General features: G+C 45.6%; 1 protein-coding gene across 3 annotated transcripts in view; it reads left to right on the top strand.

The window, feature by feature from the left end:
* The window catches only part of OPHN1 (oligophrenin 1), a 151,628-nt gene that overhangs the window by 79,498 nt on the left and 51,440 nt on the right, over positions 1–20,690 (top strand). For all 3 annotated transcript variants that reach the window (XR_005559410.1, XM_039365374.1, XM_039365375.1), the window contains exons 8-13: positions 968–1,097; positions 4,983–5,083; positions 8,017–8,111; positions 9,196–9,274; positions 12,112–12,145; positions 19,940–20,002. Coding sequence is in view for 2 of the 3 variants with exons in the window: in XM_039365374.1 (XP_039221308.1) it covers positions 968–1,097; positions 4,983–5,083; positions 8,017–8,111; positions 9,196–9,274; positions 12,112–12,145; positions 19,940–20,002 (502 nt within the window). In the remaining variant the exon portion in view is untranslated. The remainder of the gene's footprint in view (positions 1–967; positions 1,098–4,982; positions 5,084–8,016; positions 8,112–9,195; positions 9,275–12,111; positions 12,146–19,939; positions 20,003–20,690) is intronic.

The following is a 20,690-nucleotide window of genomic DNA, read 5'->3' as shown; positions in this document are numbered from 1 at the left end:
ACATCTGAGAACCCCTACCTGTGGCCTCAATTGATCCATGGGGCCTGATGAATTTATCTGCTGAAACTGCTCTGAGGCCTCCCTCAGATATTCTGGGCCTTCCCTAAAGAGGGTGGGGCAGCCAAGGAGTGCCTCGGACAGTCTCTTGGTCAGCCAAGGACACCAGGCGTACACTAGCAGGGATCCTAGCTGCAGCACTTACCTTCCCTGGAAGAGGGAAAATAGTGATCCTGGTGCCCTTCCCAAGTGGACCTGTTCCTCCACTTCTCCAACCTGGGGAAGGGAGAAATGGCTGTCCAGAAAAGAATCTGGTTGTGCTGATTCTGTGCCTCTTCCTTCATAGGAAGCTGGTGGGTTTCCATACAAGGGACTTCTGGAGAGGGGCAGACCTGCCATACCTCCAGTTCTTGCCCAGCCCAGTGGGAGAGACCCTGGTTTCAGAACAGCTTTGAACCTAGGATCCAGGCTCTGCCCTCTTTCCCCAGGTTCCAGGGAAGGGCAAATCAAATACATTGAGCCTCTTTGGATAAATATTCTTCCCGGATGTTCAAAGGTTTTGTTTTGTTTTGTACTTGGGGAAAAAAAACCCCACCCTCCCTGTACAGGCAGGATGCAAAAGTATGCTTGGTTGTTTAAAATATTTAAAAACTATCCCTTTGGCTAAACTTTTGGTAAGACACTATGATTATCATCCATTTATGTTAAAGCTCCAGGATGGAAAGTCGACTCTTCCACTGTTCTTTGCGGAGGCACCTTCTCAGAGCAGCCCCACTGATCTTAGGATGTGTGACGCACCTTCACTTTGTAGAGGTGGCTCTACAAAGCATTCTTTGCTTAAAATGATTGCTAGGTTGGCCGATGAAGATTAGCCTTCTTCTCTGGCTCTTTCATGGAAGACCACTGAAGTATGCCATTGGCCCTTTGCTCCCCAAATATGAATTAAGTCTTTTCTCCCATTGCTCCATAGACAAGGAATCATTTCAGCAGCACTCGGGAAGAGTTGGAAGACCTCAAGAAAAGAATGAAAGAAGCCCCACTGACCTGCAAATTACCTGGCAAATCAACTATTGAGGGATACCTCTATTCACAAGAAAAATGTAAGAGGCAGAGTTCCTTTCTTATTTTAAACGGGGTTCCTACAGAATGGAATGCTGAAAGTTCTGGAATGAAAATAAGAGAAGAGTCACTCCTTGTGACTGTGGCTAAAGGTCGAAGAACTTGGAAATAAGTGAACTCTGCTCTCCCACTTGCCTCCTTGCAGTCAACTAAAGGTCCCCGGGCCCGGTGATCTCATCAAAATTCACCTTTTTATCAAGCCTAAAACGAATTGAAATGAAACGAGGATGGAAGATTGGGGGGACTGGGGGCTGGGAGGGCAAAACCATTCAAAATGAACCTGGGAGGTTGGGGCCTTGACTGGCCCCGTTCAAACCCTGATGGTGATGTTCCCACCCAGCTGTGCCCAGCTCTTGGCCAGGACTCTCCCCGCCTTCCGCCCATGCCAGGGTTTAAGCCCGGCTCCCTCCCTCTTCTGTCCAAACAGAGGCAGATCTCTTGCACCACTGATGGGGACTTAGCTAGAATCCTCACTATTGCTTTCAAAACATTTTTACCAAGGATACAGGAAAATGAGGAAAAACTAAAATGGAATCGTTTTCTGCTTCCCTGTGTTACAGATAGTCCTCAGCTTAGGACCACAATGATGACCAGAGCTTTTGTTGCGAAGCAGTTTGGTCATTAAGTGAGACATCATGTGACCTTGTCCAATTTTATGACCTTTTTCCCACTTCCCCCGCTGATTGTGCTCGGCAGAAGGGAGGATGGCAAGTGGCAGTCATGTGAGCCCAGGAGGGTGCAACTGTCATATGCGGTCACTAAATAAATAATTGTAATTGTAAATCGTAAATAATTGTAAGTTGAGGACTGTCTGTATTTCCCTAGGCTAAACTCCCTCCACTTGGGATCTTCGCTGCCAAGTGGGGGGCTCATGGGGGGAGCTCAAGCCCTTCTCCCCTGAAGCCCTGGGGAGCCGCCTTTCCCAGGCAGTCTGCCCACGAGTGCGGCCCATCCCTGGCCAAAGGAAGGGGCCGTGCGAGACCACAGAGAAAAGTGGCACCTTCAAGAAGAGGGACTTCACTCTTGTGAAAGTTTTTGGGTTGTGTTGCCCATCCTCAGTTCTCCAGTTTCTCACAATATTCCTCCTGCACAATATCTCCTCACTGGCATAACTTGGCTAGAATCTAACTGATATTTACTCTGCTGCTTGCCATATTTCTCAGATATTCCAGCAGTTCCTCACATCTTCTGAATTCTTCTTGTTATTATTATCATATTTTTATCCCACCTGTATTTGTTTGTGTATGTGTAAAGTGTGAACTCAAGATGACAAACATACCTGTAAGGACCCACCCCACTTTGCATCTTAAGAAGACAGAACTCTTGGAATGATTCTTCCAACAGGCATCCTTTATTAAGAGAAAATGGTTGCAGGCGTTCTAGACAGGACTTGGGGTCCAAGCTCTCCAATTCAAGGTTTTAAGGGGTTCCCCAGTAGCCCCACCCAATCAACCCCCTCTTTCAGCGACAGTCTCAGGCATTACACTTCCACCCCCTTTTCATTACTGCCCGGCTGGATGGAGACTTCAAAGAAACTACATGAAAGGAAAACGGCCCCATTCTTATGGTTAGTTCTTTTGCAATACACACATTCAGTTCCTTAGAAGTATACTGAAGGAAGTGAGGGCCATAAAGCCCCTTTGTTCTCCCCCTTCTCTCCCTCTTATGGCAGAATCCAGAGAAGGCAGAATTGGGGTTTTCTATGTTTGATAACTAAAGATGAAATATAATTGGATTCTGACATCATACCTAATACTCCTGCCACCTATCCCACCATCCCCCACAACCCCGGGAGGTGGGTTGGGTCAAGAGAGAGTGACCGGCCCACTTACACAGCCCTGCCCTCTCTCCTGTGCAGAATTTCAATATAGGACACATTGAAATGGAGGGTTATCATCTGTCTACTGAGATCTTTTGGCCTATCGGTTCAAGGTTATGTTCGAAGGTCTTTTGGAAGGCTTTCTGGTTTCTCCATCTCTATCGTCAATGTTGGTACTCTTTTTGTCTCTGAATTTCTTTCTTAAGAACCTCCTGGGAGCATTGTCTTTCTTGGCTCTGGCTTCTCTTTTTGTAATTCCCCTGTTTTGTTCCCGAATATGACGAATAAGGCATTAGTAAACTAGGTAGCGGGTTCCTCTGTAAATGCTACCAGTATACTACTAAGGGAAGGCACTCCAGTTTTTCTTGATTCTCCAGAATGAAGGGCGGAGCTTAGTTCTCTTGAGTGAAGCCCAAAGAGGAACTGAGAAGCTGCAGGGTCTTTCTAACATCTGGGTCTGGCCTTCTTTCGGGGAGAAATCATTATTACCAAAGAGAATTATGGGATTCTGCCCTAAAGACCGCTTTTAACCAGCACTGGAGGTATCGCAGCCTCATGCTAGTCCCTGCAGAAACCGGAGTGGTGGGAAAGAACATTTGCACACCTGAAGGCCCACAGGACACCCTTGCGGGAATGCAAGGTAAATAATTGCATCACGGGATCTGAGGCATTCTTGGGCTTCTTAAGCCAAGTGCTGATCACCCTGGAATCCCCATGAGAGACCCTTGAAAGCAGCTCTGCTCATCCGAGAGATGCCACTTTAAGCAAGGCCATTAATAGAAGTCTCTGCTGTGTATTGGAAAAACTCAGGACAAACTAAGCTCAAAACGCTTACCTGTGTGCTGTATATGGCTGCAATCATCCTTGCAAAAAGCGTTCCCAGGTTCATAGCAATTCTGTTCCTTTTTGAAGAAATACACGCTTCCTGTATTTACTTTTCTCCCTTCTCTCTCCCCCATCCCACTCATAGTTTCCTATAGAACCATAAAGCTGGGAAGTACTTCAGCCTGTCCCACCGTTTGACAGATCTCATTTTCTGGAAGCTGTTCCTGATTTCTTATCTGGATCTATTTCCTTACCTTTCAGCTTCCAGCCTTGCCCTCTGGGGCAAAAAAAAAGAAGTGTCTTTCCTTCCTACAACTTTAGGTTTCTGCAGGCTGCTATTTTTTTCTCCCCTCGATCGTCTCTTTTGTAAGCTGAACTTCCATTAAACTTCCTCCCTGGGCAATTCCGTTCCTAGGTCATTTAGCCCTCTTCTGAGATATTCCAATTGGTCTTTTCCTTTTTAGATTGTGATGTGTGGAATTGGGTGCCCAGCTCCACATGGGCCATGACCATTTTCCACGATCTGGGCTCTACCACCTTGCTAATTCAGAGTAGTATTTACTGCTGGGTGGCTTCACCACTTTGTTGGTTAATGTTCACACTGTGATGTCTTGGAAGACCTGGATCATTTGCAGGTGCATCATTGTCCAGCCAGGACTCCCCCATTCTACACCTGTGCCTTATCCTTTTTTTCCTTCCTAAGATGCAGGACTTTGACATTGTCCATGTTAAATGTCAACTCCTGTCCTGGTCATTAATAAAAATGTTGAGCAGCACTGGGCCCTTTACCCCAAGCTGAATGGAGCCATTCACAAGCATTCTTTAGACATGCTCATCCTACTATGGGATTGTCTAAGAGTGACATCATCTAAACCTGTTTTTTCAATTCTGTTAATGAATTTTAATCCGTGAAAGCAGATGCTTTACAGTTAGTTAAATTCAACCTTGTAACCAGAATGGAAATCAAAGAGCCGAATCAAGTTCTTACAAATACTGAATTGAGAAAAATTGACAAGAGCCAGTACATCACAGCTAGCCTGTGGCATTGTTCTTTTTCTACAGCCCAGAAAAATGAGAGATGTCCACCTGCCATTTGTCTTTTCCTTAGTGCCGGAGACCCGGGCACAGGCAGCGTTTGAGATGGTTGTATTGGATATTGCACGTTTCTGAATGTGGAGAGTGGGGTATCTCAGATATTAATTCATCTCTTGACTTGATGTAGGGGCACTGGGAATCTCCTGGGTCAAATACTACTGCCAGTATGAGAAGGAAACAAAGATGTTAAGAATGACACCCATGGAGCAGAAACCAGGAGCAAAACAAGTGAGTAGCTTCTTGCGTCAATGGTGGGAAACCAGGCAGAACCTCTGCACCACTTTGGTAGCTCTGAACGAACGCTGAGCTCAAACTGCAACTTGTGGGTTCTCCCTCCTCTGTAACTTTCTGGTCTCCAGTTGAGATGTGTTTGATGTTGTTTGTTTGTTTGTTTGTAATCTTCATAAAGGGATGTAATTTTAGAGTGTTTAGAGGCAAAACCATGCAGGCTGGCGATTATAAGAGCTACGAGACATTAGATTGGGGACACCTCTTCTTAACAGAATGGAAATTCTTTGACATGTCAGATTTGCACTCTGTCATCTGCCAGTCTCTCAGAAGAATCATAAACAGGACAACTGATCTTCTAATGCTCAGGATCAGCATCAACTGCCTGGAGAAGAGAAAACCTTCGACATTTCCCCAAGACGTCTATCCCAAGGATTCTTAAGCTGATGACTTTTATCTTGCTAAACTTTAGCTCAGTGAAGCGTCTTTGAGCAAATGTATGTCTCTTTCTCTGTAGTAAGCATCTTTTTTCTCCATCAGCCAATAGGTCAATTCTTATTGCTTGTAATAATCTTTGAGAGAATATAGATCTCTTCCTCTGCAGTAAATGTCTTTTTCTATTCTCTTTTCTATTCTCTTTTCTATTATTAACTATCCTTTAATATAGGCAAAATTTTGCATGTCTAACCCAAGACTTCTCTTTACTTGAAATTCTCTATTTTCATTTTTATCAATCAAATTTGAAAAAAATCTTTCTACTGGAATGATAGGAAGCTTCTTTTCACCTGGTTACATTGTCAGCAAGGGAAGGAATAGAAATCTCTCAAAGAGAGATTCTGATGTTCTTCCTGGGGAAGTTTGAGCGTTTCCTTTGGATTTCTCTGCATTGCCCATTTCAACTGATCTTCATTCTTTGGATGGCAGAGACGGAGCGGCTACGGATTGTCTCTCCAGTGTGCTGGGCCCCCTCGGCTGCGCCTGCATCCCTGTCTGAAGGGGTCCCATGCAGGAAGTTCCCTTCTGAGCTCTTCCCCTCAGGTGAAGTGGGAAGAGTGGCAGACCAAGAATGCTACAGACCAGGACATACATTGCCACAAGAGAAACAGGTTGTTGGCTACCACTTAACTAAATAAAGGGATGGTGCCTTGTCAACTTTTTCTTCTCTCTTGAAAGAAATTTTAAAAGCAAAGTCTCATCAAATTGAATGAGGCCTACTTGAAAGAAATGCAAAAGAATAAGTATTTTTGTATGGGGAGGAAATGTTTAATCCTCTCCACACTGAGTTGCCAATAAATTGCAACTTAGGTAGTGGCTAAGCTTTTATTCCCTTTCATTTATATAGCTGCTCCTCTTGCAAATGCAACTCTGGATGGTGCATATAGTATTAAAAATCCCAAAACTACAAATGTAAAAACAAATAGCAAAAGCACAATAGTGACATTATGGTGCCTGAAGACATTCTAAGCCAATTCAGAATAAGAAAAATCCCATCAACAGGATCTGACCCCCTGGTGGCCCCATGGAATGAATGTGTGGGAATTCCCCCTGCTGAATAAACCTGGTGAGCTCCCCCCACTTGGAGCGAGTCTGCCAGCTCTCGGTGGAGAATCCGTTGAATCCATTCCATATTATCTTTTTTTTTATTATAAATTTTTACAATTTTACAATAAAAAAACCCTTCCCCAATCCCTCCCAATCCTCCCCCAAACCCTCCCCCCTTCTTCCCAGAGCTGAATGTATTTATTGAATGTAATTATATTTGTTTGAGGTTTATTTGAGTTTAAAAGTTTTTCCTTTTAAGTTCCATTCCATATTATCTTTGACCAGGCAAAGCCCAGCTTCGTTTTGCTGACTTATCCAGGTAGACCAGTTCTGGCTTATCCATGTGGCGGTGAAAACACAAGGCGTCAATCCTCAGAGGGCTTTTGCTTGTGCATGCAGTTCCTGGGTCCAGCCCTCCAGTGTGGACAGATGCCGTGTTCTACAGAGTTGGCAGCTGTGAGTGAGCCCATGGCTCACCCAGAAGAAGCTGTAGGCCTCCCAGTTCAAGCCACTGTCCTCTTGGAAGGGAGAAGGAAAAGGACTGCAAAGGACCTCCTTCTCCTGGCACTTTCCATCCCATACCTCTTCCTCACATTGGGATCTTGGTGCATTTTGCCTTGTGAATTTCTGCTACTAGGATTAGGGCTTTTGGAAGGAGAGCAGCAAGGTTTATCACCCTCATTGCCAGAATCCAGGGCCACCAGACATCCTCCGCCCACTTGGTCCCATGCAGGTCTTCCTTTCCCCTCTTACATACAGTTTTGCAGATCCACTTGATATTACTCACACCTAAAAAAGAAATGGAAGAAACTCACTTGAACTGCAGAATAAGCCTCCTAGCCCAGCAGCTAACCAAGGGAAGGCTGGCTGCTGCCCTGAGCTTCCTCCTCCATTCTCCATTTGTCAGGTGCCATCCTTCCTTCCGTGCTGCTGCATTTTGTCCCCTTTCACATCCCACTCCCTGCAATTGGGCCTGGGTGGGAATCTACCAAGCTTCCCGGCAACCCACCCCAACCCAGTCATGGAGGCTCCCCAGTGCCGAAGTGCAAGCAGAACTGAGGCTGCTTCTTCAAGGCAGTGGCAGGACCAAGGCCTGCACAAGATCCCGCAGTGACTGTCGGGGGCTCCCCTGGTCGGGAGCCCTGCTGAAAAGGGCAACAGTGGCTGCGTCTGCCGGGCTGCTCCTGCTTCGGCCTTCTGTCCTGCAAGCTTTCCTGTAATGTCGGCTCCTGCTCTTGTTCTTTGATTTGCCAAAATCAGATGGAGACTAAGACCACTTTCAACTTGCATTGATTGGAGGGTTGGCTGTTACTCTTGATGAACACTTCTTAAATTGCCACCTTAAAGTGCTGTTGTTGTTTCTTTTAAATGCAATGTTCTGTTTCTCTCAGGGCACCCCTGTCCATTTGATTCTGAAATCCTGCGTGCGAAGGAAGACTGATTCTATAGACAAAAGATTTTGTTTTGATATTGAGACAGTTGAAAGGTGAGCTAAAATTTTGGCAGCTTCGGTCCCACTGAATTATTGTTCAGCTCTTCTTTAAAGATTGTGCAGATAAAAATAAACAATAATGAAGGGGTGGAAACTTTTTCTCCCTCATATGATTGGGCATGTCATTCTATTTGAGAGAGTTGAAGGGGCTGTAGGGATCTCCCTCCCTCCCCCCATGCTCAGTGTGTAAATGCAGATTAAAACTTTCTTGATCAATCTCTCTCCTTTCTCTGCTTGAACATGTCTGCTGAATGCTGCAATCTCTCTGGGTCTGCTCTTACTTTTTTGAAGGGTTTTGATGCTTTCTGCCTGCAGCGATGATGGAGAATTTCAAGAGAAAACAATTCTGCTCAGGTCTAATATTAGTGCAGATTTCTATTCCCTTTGAGCTGTTGTTGGCATCCAGACTGGATGTTGGTTAAGAATCCAGAGCTGCTTGATGAAGTCATGGCAGTCTTGATGATGAGACATTTGACTTAATCAGATCCAAGGGGAGATTGATGGAAAAATGGGTTAAATTCAGAGAGAGAAATGTAGAAATGGTTTGATAAATTTGGTGAATTTCTTTGAATAAAATAAATTTCATACGCATTTGTTTTCAGTTTTGGATTAAGCTAAAATATATTTCTGGCCCTTAGTCCAAGATGTTTTCTTGATCAGACCAGTGACTGATCTGTTGTCCTCTGGCCTCTGTTTCATTTGCAGCTGGGCAACTTTTGAGATCTGTGGATTTCAGCCTCCGAGTTCCCCAGTCAGCACAACCATTGCTGAAATTTTGAGAGATAAAATCCACATATCCAGAAGTTGTTCAATTTGAGTAGTACTTGATCTACTAAAACAAGAGAAAAATCATTCCTCAGAATGAACAAATATTTACCTCCAATTGCTAAAAACCGAAGCGTTAATATGCTGAGGAGTGCTTCCTGAAAGAAGCCTGCCTACTTTCCTCAGAGCCCTCCTAGAGCCTCCCTCACATTGTTCAGTTTTATTTTGGGAGTTGTAATAAAAAAAAATAAAAGCTACACTTGAGTTGGCTGTTAATTTTTCTTTCTTGTCTCCCTTGCTGAATTTTATGCAGATCTGGTCCCATCACCTTACAAGCTCCCTCAGAAGCCAACCGACGGCTCTGGATGGAGGCCATGGATGGGAAGGAGCCGGTAGGTAGGCAGGCAGGTGGTCCTTTTCCTCTTTGCGAGAATGGGAGTGATTTTGGATTGGCAAACTCTCCTCAGAAAGTGTTTTCACTGTTTCTTAAATACAAAATACGCCTTAAAAGGGTGCCTTGGAATTAATTTTCAGTCTGGAGGGGTTGGTGTATTCCGGGGCGCATCTATTCAGAAGGAAGCCCTTCTGAATGAAGCTGGACCTTAGTGAAGTACGGTGGGGTCAATGGATCAGCCGGCTCCTTAGGGCCCAAGGCACCCTCAAAGGGCATTCACAGGCCTCCCCCCCAAAGTTTAAAAAATAATTGAATTATTGAGATCTTTTAAGAAGTTAATATCCTGGCAACTTTTAACATTTAGTTTTTTTTAGTTTTTGTATTATTATATCAAATGCCTGGCATCACTTCAGACCTCTAGGGAAAAGGGTAGTGTGACTTCCAGCTGAGCCTGTTGGGAGAGTTAGAAAAAGAAACCGAGTCACGTTTCTCTTCCCTGTTGCTTCTCGGGCTGAAATATCCAGCCTGTTGGCTCTGAGCTGCCATTTGAATCTCCACCACCACCACCACAGGCTGTCCACAGGCCTCCTGCTCCTCCCCAGAGGTTTCCCCATTTACCTGACCTGCCTGGGGATTCATGCTCTGACTGAAGGAGCAGGAACCTCAGCCAGAACACGGATCGCCGTTCCTTTCCTAGGATGGACGGCCAGCAGGAAGCACCCAAGCATGGAAAACATTTGTTAAACATCCCAGCATTCAGATTTTCTTGAATCTCTGCAAAAATTATTTCTGGATTTGCTTAGATTCCTTGCAGTCTGAGTATATCATCAGATACTCTAACCTTGAACCCTGGCACATAAAGCTTGCCTAATGTTGGAGATGAGAAGCCAGGCTCACAACAGGATCCAGGGACTTTCTGGGTTGTGAAGAAGAAAGGTTGTGCTGTCCATACATGATATTTGCGAGACCGCCTACTACCTCATAGTTCCCTACGTCCGGTTAGATCCCACAAGCTGGGCCTCCTTCAGGCCCCGTCGGCCAAGCAGTGCCATTTGGCGGGGCTGCGGAGGAGGGCCTTCTCTGTGATGGCACCCATGCTTTGGAATCAGCTCCCCCCGGAGATTAGGACCGCTCCCACCCTGTTGGTCTTCCGTAAGCTACTTAAGATCTGGCTTTTCCGGCAGGCCTGGGGTTTATAAAACCTTACCCCTAGATGATTGTTTTTGTATTGTTGTTTTGTTATGTTTTATGTGTTTTTTATTGTTAGCCGTCCAGAGTCTTTCGGGAGTGGGGCGGCTTATAAATTTTAAAAATAAATAAATAAATAAATAAATAAATATGTTGGGGGGGGGAATGAAGGATCCTATGCCAGCACCCAAGTGGACACTCCCCCCTCCCCCTTTTAAGAGAAGAAAAACCCTGGCTGGTGTACAGTCCCTTCTCAGGTGGGGTGTACTCCAGGCATGGCAGCTGCAGCAGGGCATTCTGGGAAATGTCCCCTCCTTCAGTCAGACCTTCTTTTTCTGATGCTGGGAAAGCAGCATCCTGGGTGTCAGGGGGGCCGAATAGGTGGAAAATTGAAAGGGGAAAGAAGGAGCAGGCCACTGAAGCAACCGGGGCAACGTGTGGTGCCCCTGGAGAGCAACCTGGCAGTGGGGGCCACAGTCTGACCTCTGAACGTTGCCCCCATTGTTTACAGGGGGGCCCTGAGAGATTATTCTCTCCACTGGTTGCTAGGTTCTTCATGAGGGTTGCTTAGGGTAGGTTTTATTGGGTGGGTTTATACCTTATTTATACCTTATTCGTCATCCACCCCAACAATTATTTGTCCCTGATGCCATTTTGTGTCCTCCGGATGTTTTGGACGAGGAGAAGGACTGGGGGTGGGCCTGGGGAGTCCCTCGGTGTATCTCACCCTGCTGTTGAAGAGAGGATGGAGGATGCCTCCAGGGATGCTGAGGAGGAGCACTCGCCCACTCGCCGGACAGGAAAAGAAGCCTTTGCTTCTGTGTGGAACTGCCAACCTAGGTTTCTGTTGCCAGAAGCAAGCCTTGTTTTGGGATGCGATGGCGCTTCATCGGGGGTGCTGGGGCAGCCGCACGGAGAAGGCTGTAGAACAGTGGTTCTCAACCTGTGGGTCGGGACCCCATTTGGGGTCGAACGACCATTTCACGGGGGTCGCCAAACAAGGCTGTCCGCCATTTTTTTCCCCTTTTCTTTGGCCACGCCCCTGGCACCCAGTGATGTATAAGTGGTTGGGGGTCACCACAACATGGGGAACTGTATTATGGGGTCGCGGCATTAGAAAGGTTGAGAACCACTGCTGTAGAAGGAGAAGGCCTTTTGGGGGGAATCTGGAATGAAAGATATGAAATGGTGGACGCCCCTGTCCTCAACAGGGAGTGGTAGCATTGATTGGTAGCAGTAGGATGTCCCCTCCCACTAGACTAGACAAGCCACAGAGAAAATTTGGAAGACAGATCTGGGGTGTGTGTGTGTGTGTGTGAATTCATATTGGAAACAGACCCTTCCCAATACTCTTTTTAGAAAATTAGAAACACACACGCGTACACGCACACACGCACACACACAAGTTCAGAGTGCCTTTTTTTCCATCTTAAGCATTTAAAGCCTTTCACTGTAATGTGCAGCTTGGCAAAGACTTTGCAAAGATGAAAACTAACCCAAGTGCTTGTTTTCAAATGATGTTATCTCTGTTTCCTTTGTCTCTCTCTCCTCCCTCACCCCATTCCTTTGGCCTGTTGTGCTTTGTATTGACCACTTGTTTTTCTTTATCTCTCCCTCCCCTCCCTTCCCCTCCATTTTGCTGTTTAGATCTACCACAGTCCCATCACCAAGCAAGAGGAAAGTGAGTATGTCAATTTTCCCAACATTGGAGATGCCAAAGTGAGTCATTCCGTTTCAGAGAGAGCCCCCTGCTGCCCCCTGCTGGTGGCATGTCCAGGTTTCGTAATCACATTTTAAAATAGGAATGATCAGAAACCTTGCTAGCGTCTGGAAAGGTACAAAGGGTCAAGAAGAGTATACTTCATGCATCGAAAATGAACCTCTTTTTTAAAAAAATGTTTTGCATTTTGTTTTGGGAAGGATCTTTCTTTCATGTTCTTTAGGATTGCTCTGACTTCAGTGTCCACATTTTAAATAGGCTTCTAGAGTCCAACCAACTGCAGGCAATTCATAGTCTTGGTTTTCTGAAAGAGTAACATTGTCTTGCACCATTTCCAAGCTTTAGCTACAAATATCTTGGGGTTTTCTTAGCAGCTTGATAGCTTTTTAATGAGATACAGCTCCCCTCTAGAGTTAGACATGCTGATATTTTTGAAAATGGCTGCAGGGTAGCCGTAGAAAAGAGGATCAGCAGCAGTTACTTTACTTTTCTTCTTAACCTGAAATTTCAAATCCAGCCGTTCTCAATCCCAGGAAGCCATTTTGCACCAGCCCATTCCCCTTTCCCCACAAATGTGATTTGGAGGAGGAGTAAAATGTAAAGAAGTAGAAAGAGTGTCAGAATCCAATTATATTTCATCTTTAATTATCAAACATAGAAACTCCCAATTCTGCCTTCTCTGGATTCTGCCATAAGAGGGAGAAAAGGGGGAGAGCAAAGGGGCTTTATGGCCCTCACTTCCTTCAGCACACTTCAAAGGACTGAATGTGTGTTTATTGTGGCCTCTAAGCTTGAACATATCAAAGAAGAGTAATTGCCTTTCATGTAGTTATCTGAAGTCTCCATCCAGACGGAAGAAGAAAGGGGATGGAATTGTGATACTTGAAACTATCACGGGAAGGGGGGTTGATTGGGTGGGACTACTGGGGAACCCCTTAAAACCTTGAATGGGAGAGCTTGGACCCCAAGTCCTGTCTAGCATGCCTGCAACCATTTTCGCTTAATAAAGGATTCCTTTTGGAAGAACTATTCCAAGAGTTCTGTCTTCTTAAGATGCAAAGTGGGGTGGGTCCTTACATTAGACAGGACTTGCAAAATTAATCCACCTGGAAGGTAGACCCTTGCCGGGGGATTTTGCAAAAAATTACCATGTCAGACAACGAAGCAAGAGAGGGAGAAAACTCCCTGGAAAGAGAGCCGCTGACCCCGTTGGAACCTTGCCAGATGTTGGGATCCGAGAGGCCAGATTTCTCAGAAGAAGAAGTGGTGGAGACACAGGACCACAAGCCTCGCTGGTCGATGGGCGTTGGAAAGAAAAGCGAGTGGGGAAAGGAATCAAGAAAAGTGACCCTGAGACGAGGGACCAAGCAACCAGAATGGAAGCAGGAGATGGAGAAATCCCTGCACGCAAGTGAAGAGGGAGGAAGCTGTATGCCGTACTCAGACTGGATCCTAGAGAGAGCTATTGACCTGAGGAAGAGAACTCTCAGCTCCCTAGGAGAGGAGATTCCTGAGCCCTACGCCCGCCCCAGTTCCTGGAGCCACAAAGGGAGAGACACCGAGGGGGACGTGGAACCTGCAACCCCAGGGACATTTACTGATACAGGAGCTCCCACCCCCTACCGGACCACAGATGGAAATCTGGACGGAAGACACTACCACCCACAATGGAGGCACCGATCCATTCCAAGACGTCCACCGTTGGAGGTGAAATTCAAAGGTGAGCCAACACGCTTGGGGTTTTTCCTAACCCAAGTCCTCAGCTACATGGAGGAATATGGGCAGGACATCCCCCGCGACAAAGCCCGCATCCGGATCGTGCAATCTGCCCTGGATGGACCAGCTGCAGATTGGGTGGTGAACCTGCATGACTCCAATGCCCCAGAACTCAGTAACTTCAACCGTTTCATGTCCTCGTTGAGAAGACGGTTTGAAGACCCACTGGCTGATCGCAAAGCCCGTGAAAGAATAACAACGATGAGGCAGGGCAAACGCCCAGTGGCTGAGTATACACAAGAATTCCGAGCCATTGCCAGCAAACTGAATTGGCCAGAAGACATCATCCTTGGCCGTTTCAAAGACGGACTAAACTATGATCTATATGATGCTTGCCTGCCCCGAGGAGACCCACATCGACTTGAGGAATGGTACGTCTTGGCAGAGGAAGCAGAGATCGACATATTGAAGAGGCATCGCCGAGGAAAACAATGGAGCCGCCCCCCGCCTGAGATGACACACCAACCGGTGAAATCATCGGATACAGCCAAGAAGCAGATGGGGTGTTTCAAGTGCGGAAGAGAAGGGCATCGAGCTGTAGAATGCCGCTCAAAGGCCCCCCAGCACAACCCAGACAGATCACCAATCAACAAACCCAGAGGGTATTCAGCTAAGCCAAAAGAAACAGCCATGAAAATGATGGAAATTGCAGAAAACCCCACCTCTGCTCACCAAGGGGAAAGAACTCCAGCCTACACCACAGGGACGGGGGATGCCTCAGATGACAGCTCGGAAGGCGAACCCCTGGTAAGTGGACGCATCACACCCATCTTCAAAACATTGACTATATTAATCCCCCCCATGCCCGAAGCTGTGAAGGTGAAAGCCTTAATAGACTCTGGCTGCACCCGCTGCCTCATTAGCCCAACACTAGTGGGGAATCTGGGCATCCCATCCAGGAGACTGGAACAACCAATCTCATTTGGCCAGCTAGATGGATCCATAGCAGGGGGGGTGCCAGCTACCCTAGCCACTCTGCCACTACACCTCTCCCTGGGCAACCATGAAGAGGACTTAACGTTTGTGGTGACCCCAGGTATGGAATGCCCAATGATTCTAGGGATGGAATGGTTGGAAAAATGGAACCCCTGGGTAAATTGGAGGACGACAGAAATCAAATTCCCGAAGGGGGACCCTATGGACTTAAAACCCCAAGAGAGGCTACCAGAATCAAGAATAGAACAAGCATCCATAGGAGAGGAAAAAAGAGTAACAGAAATACCAGAGGAATATAGGGACCTTGCTGAAGTCTTCAGTGAGGAGAGGGCGAATGAGCTTCCCCCCAACCGACCCACAGACTGTACCATTGAATTCAAGCCTGGGGCAAAACTCCCGAAACCCAGATTATACTCCATGAGCCCAAAGGAGAAGGAGGAAATGGAAAGATTTATAAAAAAAAAACTGGAGAGAGGTTTCATTGAACCAGCTAAGCCTAAAGTGGCTGCCCCGGTCCTTTTTAGAGAGAAGAAGGATGGCTCTTTACGTTTATGCGTGGATTATAGGGCCCTGAACACAATCAGTGAAAGCAACCTATACCCGCTGCCCCTCATGAAAGACATGCTGTCACACCTATCGAAAGTGAAAATTTTTTCTAAACTAGACTTAAGGGAAGCTTACTATCGCGTGAGAATCAAGGAAGGGGACGAATGGAAGACTGCATTTAACTGCCCCATGGGGTGCTATCAATTCAAAGTCTTGCCATTTGGATTACAAGGGGGCCCTGCAGTCTTTATGCAATTAATCAATGACGTTCTAAGGGAGCACCTGTTTAAGGGGGTCCTTGTTTACTTGGACGACATTCTTATCTTTACCGAAACAAAAGAAGAACACGTAAAACTTGTCAGAGCGGTTTTAAAGAAGCTGCGAGCCGCTCACCTATATGCCAAACTCTCAAAATGCGAATTCCACCAGGAAAGGATAGACTACATAGGCTATCGCATATCCCCACAGGGCATTGAAATGGACCCAGAGAAGGTCAGAGCAGTATTAGAATGGGCACCACCCCGCACAAGAAAGCAACTACAAAGTTCCCTGGGCTTTGCAAATTTTTACCGCCAATTCATCCCCTCATTTGCACAGATAGCCTTGCCCCTCACCAACTTACTAAAACCGCAGGGAACATCCTCAGTAAAACCTAGCCAGCCACTAACATGGACAATGGAGTGCCAAGCAGCGTTTGAGAGACTAAAGAGACTTTTTTCTGCCGAACCAGTACTAAGGCACCCAGATATGGACAAGCCCTTCATAATACAGGCAGATGCAAGTGATGTGGCAGGGGGGGCTGTGCTATTACAAGAAAATGATGATGCAGTATTGCAACCCTGTGCATATACATCTAAGAAACTCACGGAAACAGAACAGCGCTGGCCCGTATGGGAGAAGGAGGCTTATGGGATACGTTGGGCATTACTCACGTGGCGACAGTTCCTGGAATGCAACAAAATCCCCTTCCAGGTATGGACTGATCACAAAAATTTAGAAGCCCTGAAAACTTCCAGGAAACTCAATCCCAAACAAGCCCGCTGGTCCCAGCATTTTCACCAATTCCAATTTAAGCTCAAACATTTACCAGGAAGAAAGAACTTCCTGGCAGATGCACTATCTCGCATGCCCCAATATAACAGCGCAAGAACCACAGACTCTAGACCAATAATGGCAGAATCACAACTGGCAGCGCCAGTAACCACAAGAACCCAAGCCAAAATAAAACCACAACTGGACAGCCAAACTGGGATTGAATTCAGAAAAAGTTTGGAAACAGATGATTGGTTCCAGAAAAACAAACATGTGTGCACAATGAGAGACGGATTGCCTTGGGTAGGGGAAAAGTTATATATACCAACAACTAAAAGACTAACTTTCATGCAACTTTGCCATGACACAAAATCAGCAGGGCATTTTGGATTTGTAAAAACTTTACACTTAATTAAACGGCAATTTTGGTGGCCATCAATAATAAAGGACATAGAAAGTTATGTTGCCAGCTGCCCAACCTGTGCATCAGCAAAGAGGTTGCAAGGGAAATCGCCAGGGCTATTACAACCAGTGGCAAGTCCCTCAGCCCCCTGGAGGGAAATAGCCATGGATTTTATAGTGGAATTGCCAGAAAGCAATGGAAATACTGTTATCTGGACAGTCACGGACCTATTTTCCAAACAGGTGCACTTTATCCCTTGCCAAAAAATTCCCACTGCAAAGGCCTTAGCAAAACTTTTCATCCAGCACATTTACAGATTGCACTGGGCACCCCAACGCATCATCTCTGATAGGGGAGTGCAATTTACGTCTACATTTTGGAAGGAATTTTTATCCCTCTTAGGGACCACTCAGGGACTGACATCTAGCCATCACCCTCAGACAGATGGACAAGCGGAACGCTGCCCGTCGGTCCTTGAGCAATATTTGAGATGTTTTTTAAATTTCCAACAGAGTGATTGGACGGACTTACTTCCTTTTGCAGAAGTTGCCTACAATAATGCAGTCCACTCCAGCACAGGCTACCCTCCTTTTCAAATAGCCAACGGCCAAAGTTTCAACCCTATGCCAGAGTTAACCCCAAAAGAACCAACGATCCCTCCACTGAAAGAATGGATGGAAAGCCTACAAAACACCTGGCCAATAGTCAGAAAATCACTAGATGAAGCTAGGCGGGCATACAAAGCACAAGCCGATAAAAAAATGGTTGAGCCTACACCATTCATTATAGGAGAAATGGTGTACTTATCTACAAAATACCTAAAGTCCCTACAGCCCTGTAAAAAACTTGGACCAAAATATATAGTACCTTTTCCAATTAAAAGGATCATAAATCCAGTAACAGTAGAATTAGAATTACCCAAAAACCTCAGGCAAATACACCCAATTTTTCATTGCAGCTTGCTGAAAAGAGAGCATCAGTCACCTCTACGGCCAAAAATCCCCCCCCAACCACCTCCAATCATGGTGGAGGGGGAACAACACTTCGAAATAAAAGAGATCCTTGACTCTAGGAGATATCGTGGAACAACTCAGTACCTAGTTGCCTGGAAACACCTCCCTGCCTCACAAAATGAGTGGGTCCATAAACGTCACGTCAGAGCCCCGAAGCTATTGACGAAGTTTCACACAGAGTATCCTAACAAGCCTAACTAAATTTTTTACTTGTGTTTTCTTTCAGGTGGATCTCTCTTATTGTTAAGAGGGGCCGGATGTCAGAATCCAATTATATTTCATCTTTAATTATCAAACATAGACACTCCCAATTCTGCCTTCTCTGGATTCTGCCATAAGAGGGAGACAAGGGGGAGAGCAAAGGGGCTTTATGGCCCTCACTTCCTTCAGCACACTTCAAAGGACTGAATGTGTGGTTATTGTGGCCTCTAAGCTTTAACATATCAAAGAAGAGTAATTGCCTTTCATGTAGTTATCTGAAGTCTCCATCCAGACGGAAGAAGAAAGTGGATGGAATTGTGATACTTGAAACTATCACTGGAAGGGGGGTTGATTGGGTGGGACTACTGGGGAACCCCTTAAAACCTTGAATGGGAGAGCTTGAACCCCAAGTCCTGTCTAGCATGCCTGCAACCATTTTCTCTTAATAAAGGATTCCTGTTGGAAGAACTATTCCAAGAGTTCTGTCTTCTTAAGATGCAAAGTGGGGTGGGTTAGGGCAACCCCTTTCTTTCAGCAGGATCTTTGCCTGAATGAATTAAGCTGCAAAGAAAATAAAAACAAAAAAATTAAGGAATAGTTAATTGGAAAGTTCATTACAGCCACCAAACGAGGGCTGGAAAAATCTAGATAGTCAGGAGGGCAGAAAGCCACGGGGAGACTTCTGTTTCCCTGTAGAGCAGGTGTGTCCAACCTTTGATTTATATACATGGACTCCATTATATATTTTATATGCAGCCCAAGGCAATTCCTCTTTATTCAGCACAGGCCAGGAAGGTGGACCTCCATGCTTTAGAGCAGATGTCTTGAAACTTGGCCCTTTTATGACTCATGGACTTCAACTCCCAGAATTCCTCAGCCAGTTTGCCTGGCTGAGGAATTCTGGGAGTTGAAGTCCATGAGTCATAAAAGGGCCAAATTTGAAGACCCCTGCTTTAGAGTGTTTCAGCCCTGATTTGTTAACTGTGTCATCTGACATCAATAATATCCTCTTAGGAATATTTTAATTAACATACATATTCCTGCATGTGATACACTGAGTCCAAACTGACTTCAGTAAGGACAGGGCTTTATGTAAAAAAAAAAAAAAAAGTTTTACTGAACTTACATGGTTCTACCCGCCACGCTACCTGCAGTATGCTTTTCCAATTTGCCAGCCTTCCACCCTCATCCTTCCCAGACCACATAGTTAAAGACTTACAGGGATTGGAGTTCCACATATGTGGACAATGCCAACCCATAAAAGACTGATATAAAACAGTTCTCCTTAAATCTAAGATTTAAATTAGGGCAGACTTCCTTGACCGCTATACCTGAATTTGGTTCATTTCTTATCGCACCACATTTGAAGAGCAGGGCTGGTTTTGAAGTTTCTGAAAGTCATTTTATCTAGTGGGATCTTGCTTTCTCCTTGCATAGAGGAATCCACTAAGACTTTGAATAAGCTGGGTTCTCAGCGCAGCAGGCTTTACGTTGCTTGCTCTGGCAGCAGTTTTTTTTACTGTCCCACAGATTTGGGCCCAGCCATACCTAAAGAAGGGCAGGCTGAAGCCCGCGGGCCTCTCGTCCTTTGAACTGATCTCATTCATGGTCCGAGCCTCATTTGATATCAGGGCTGCTCCTTCTTGCAGCGGCCGTAGCTCACCCTCAGTTGGTGGGAACGGGAGCCTTGCTTGCCTGCACGTGCAGGACGAGGCCGATGCTGGCTGGCTACCGTAAAAGCAGCAGCATCTTTTATTCAAGGAGAGCAAAATAAACATGTTCTTACTTGCTTTTCTGGAAGTTGGCGAGGGATAATATTCTCTGCCTTTTGCTTTTTTTCCCCAACAGTGGAACTGAACGAGATCGGCTTCAGATTTGTCCGGAAATGCATTAATGCAATAGAGACAAATGGTAAGTATAGCACGGGGCCCATTTTATTTAACTAGAGCAAAACATTGGAGTGGGGGGGGGGGCGGGAATGTCTGGCCGAGCAGTGCTGGCCTTGAATTGCAGTCCTTAAAGGATCTGGAGCATCCCCAATTTGTCTCGTCTATTGCATCTTTCCACAGAGGAAACAAAAGAGAATTCCTCTTTATTTCATATCTGCCCCGGTTTTAAAAGACTGTTTAGATTATTTTTTCCCCAACATTGACAACTTTTAAGATCAGTGGGTTTCAATTCCCAGAAGTCTCCCAGATGTCCACACAAAGCTTGTCAAGGTTGGGAGAAAAAATAGTCTAAACAGTCTTTTAAAATTGCCAAAGTTGAGAAATGCTGTGTTAGGCCAATCAGCTCACTTTCCTAAGATGGCCAAGGGATAATTTTACGCTCCCGATGACAATTTCTCTAATTTGAATGGATGGGATCTGAGGAATTCTTTGGTTCTAGAACAGTGTTGCAGAGTTTGAAAGTTAAACTCTAAAGTAGTCTTAACATTATTCTTAAATCACTAAATTAAGCCAAAATGTCAACAGCAAAGTGCAATTGGTGGAGACACACATTTTTGTTAGTCCTTGTAAACAGCAGTTGGAAAGATGACATGCAATTTTAGGAGCATCAAAGTAAACTAAATATTTGATACCTGCTATAAAGAAGAGTG

The sequence above is a fragment of the Crotalus tigris genome, unplaced genomic scaffold, assembly GCF_016545835.1.
Source record: "Crotalus tigris isolate CLP2741 ecotype Arizona unplaced genomic scaffold, ASM1654583v1 scf7180000020062.1902635, whole genome shotgun sequence".
Lineage (NCBI taxonomy): Eukaryota > Metazoa > Chordata > Lepidosauria > Squamata > Viperidae > Crotalus > Crotalus tigris.
Note: the sequence above shows the minus strand (reverse complement) of the source record. Positions and strands in the feature narration are given on the sequence as shown.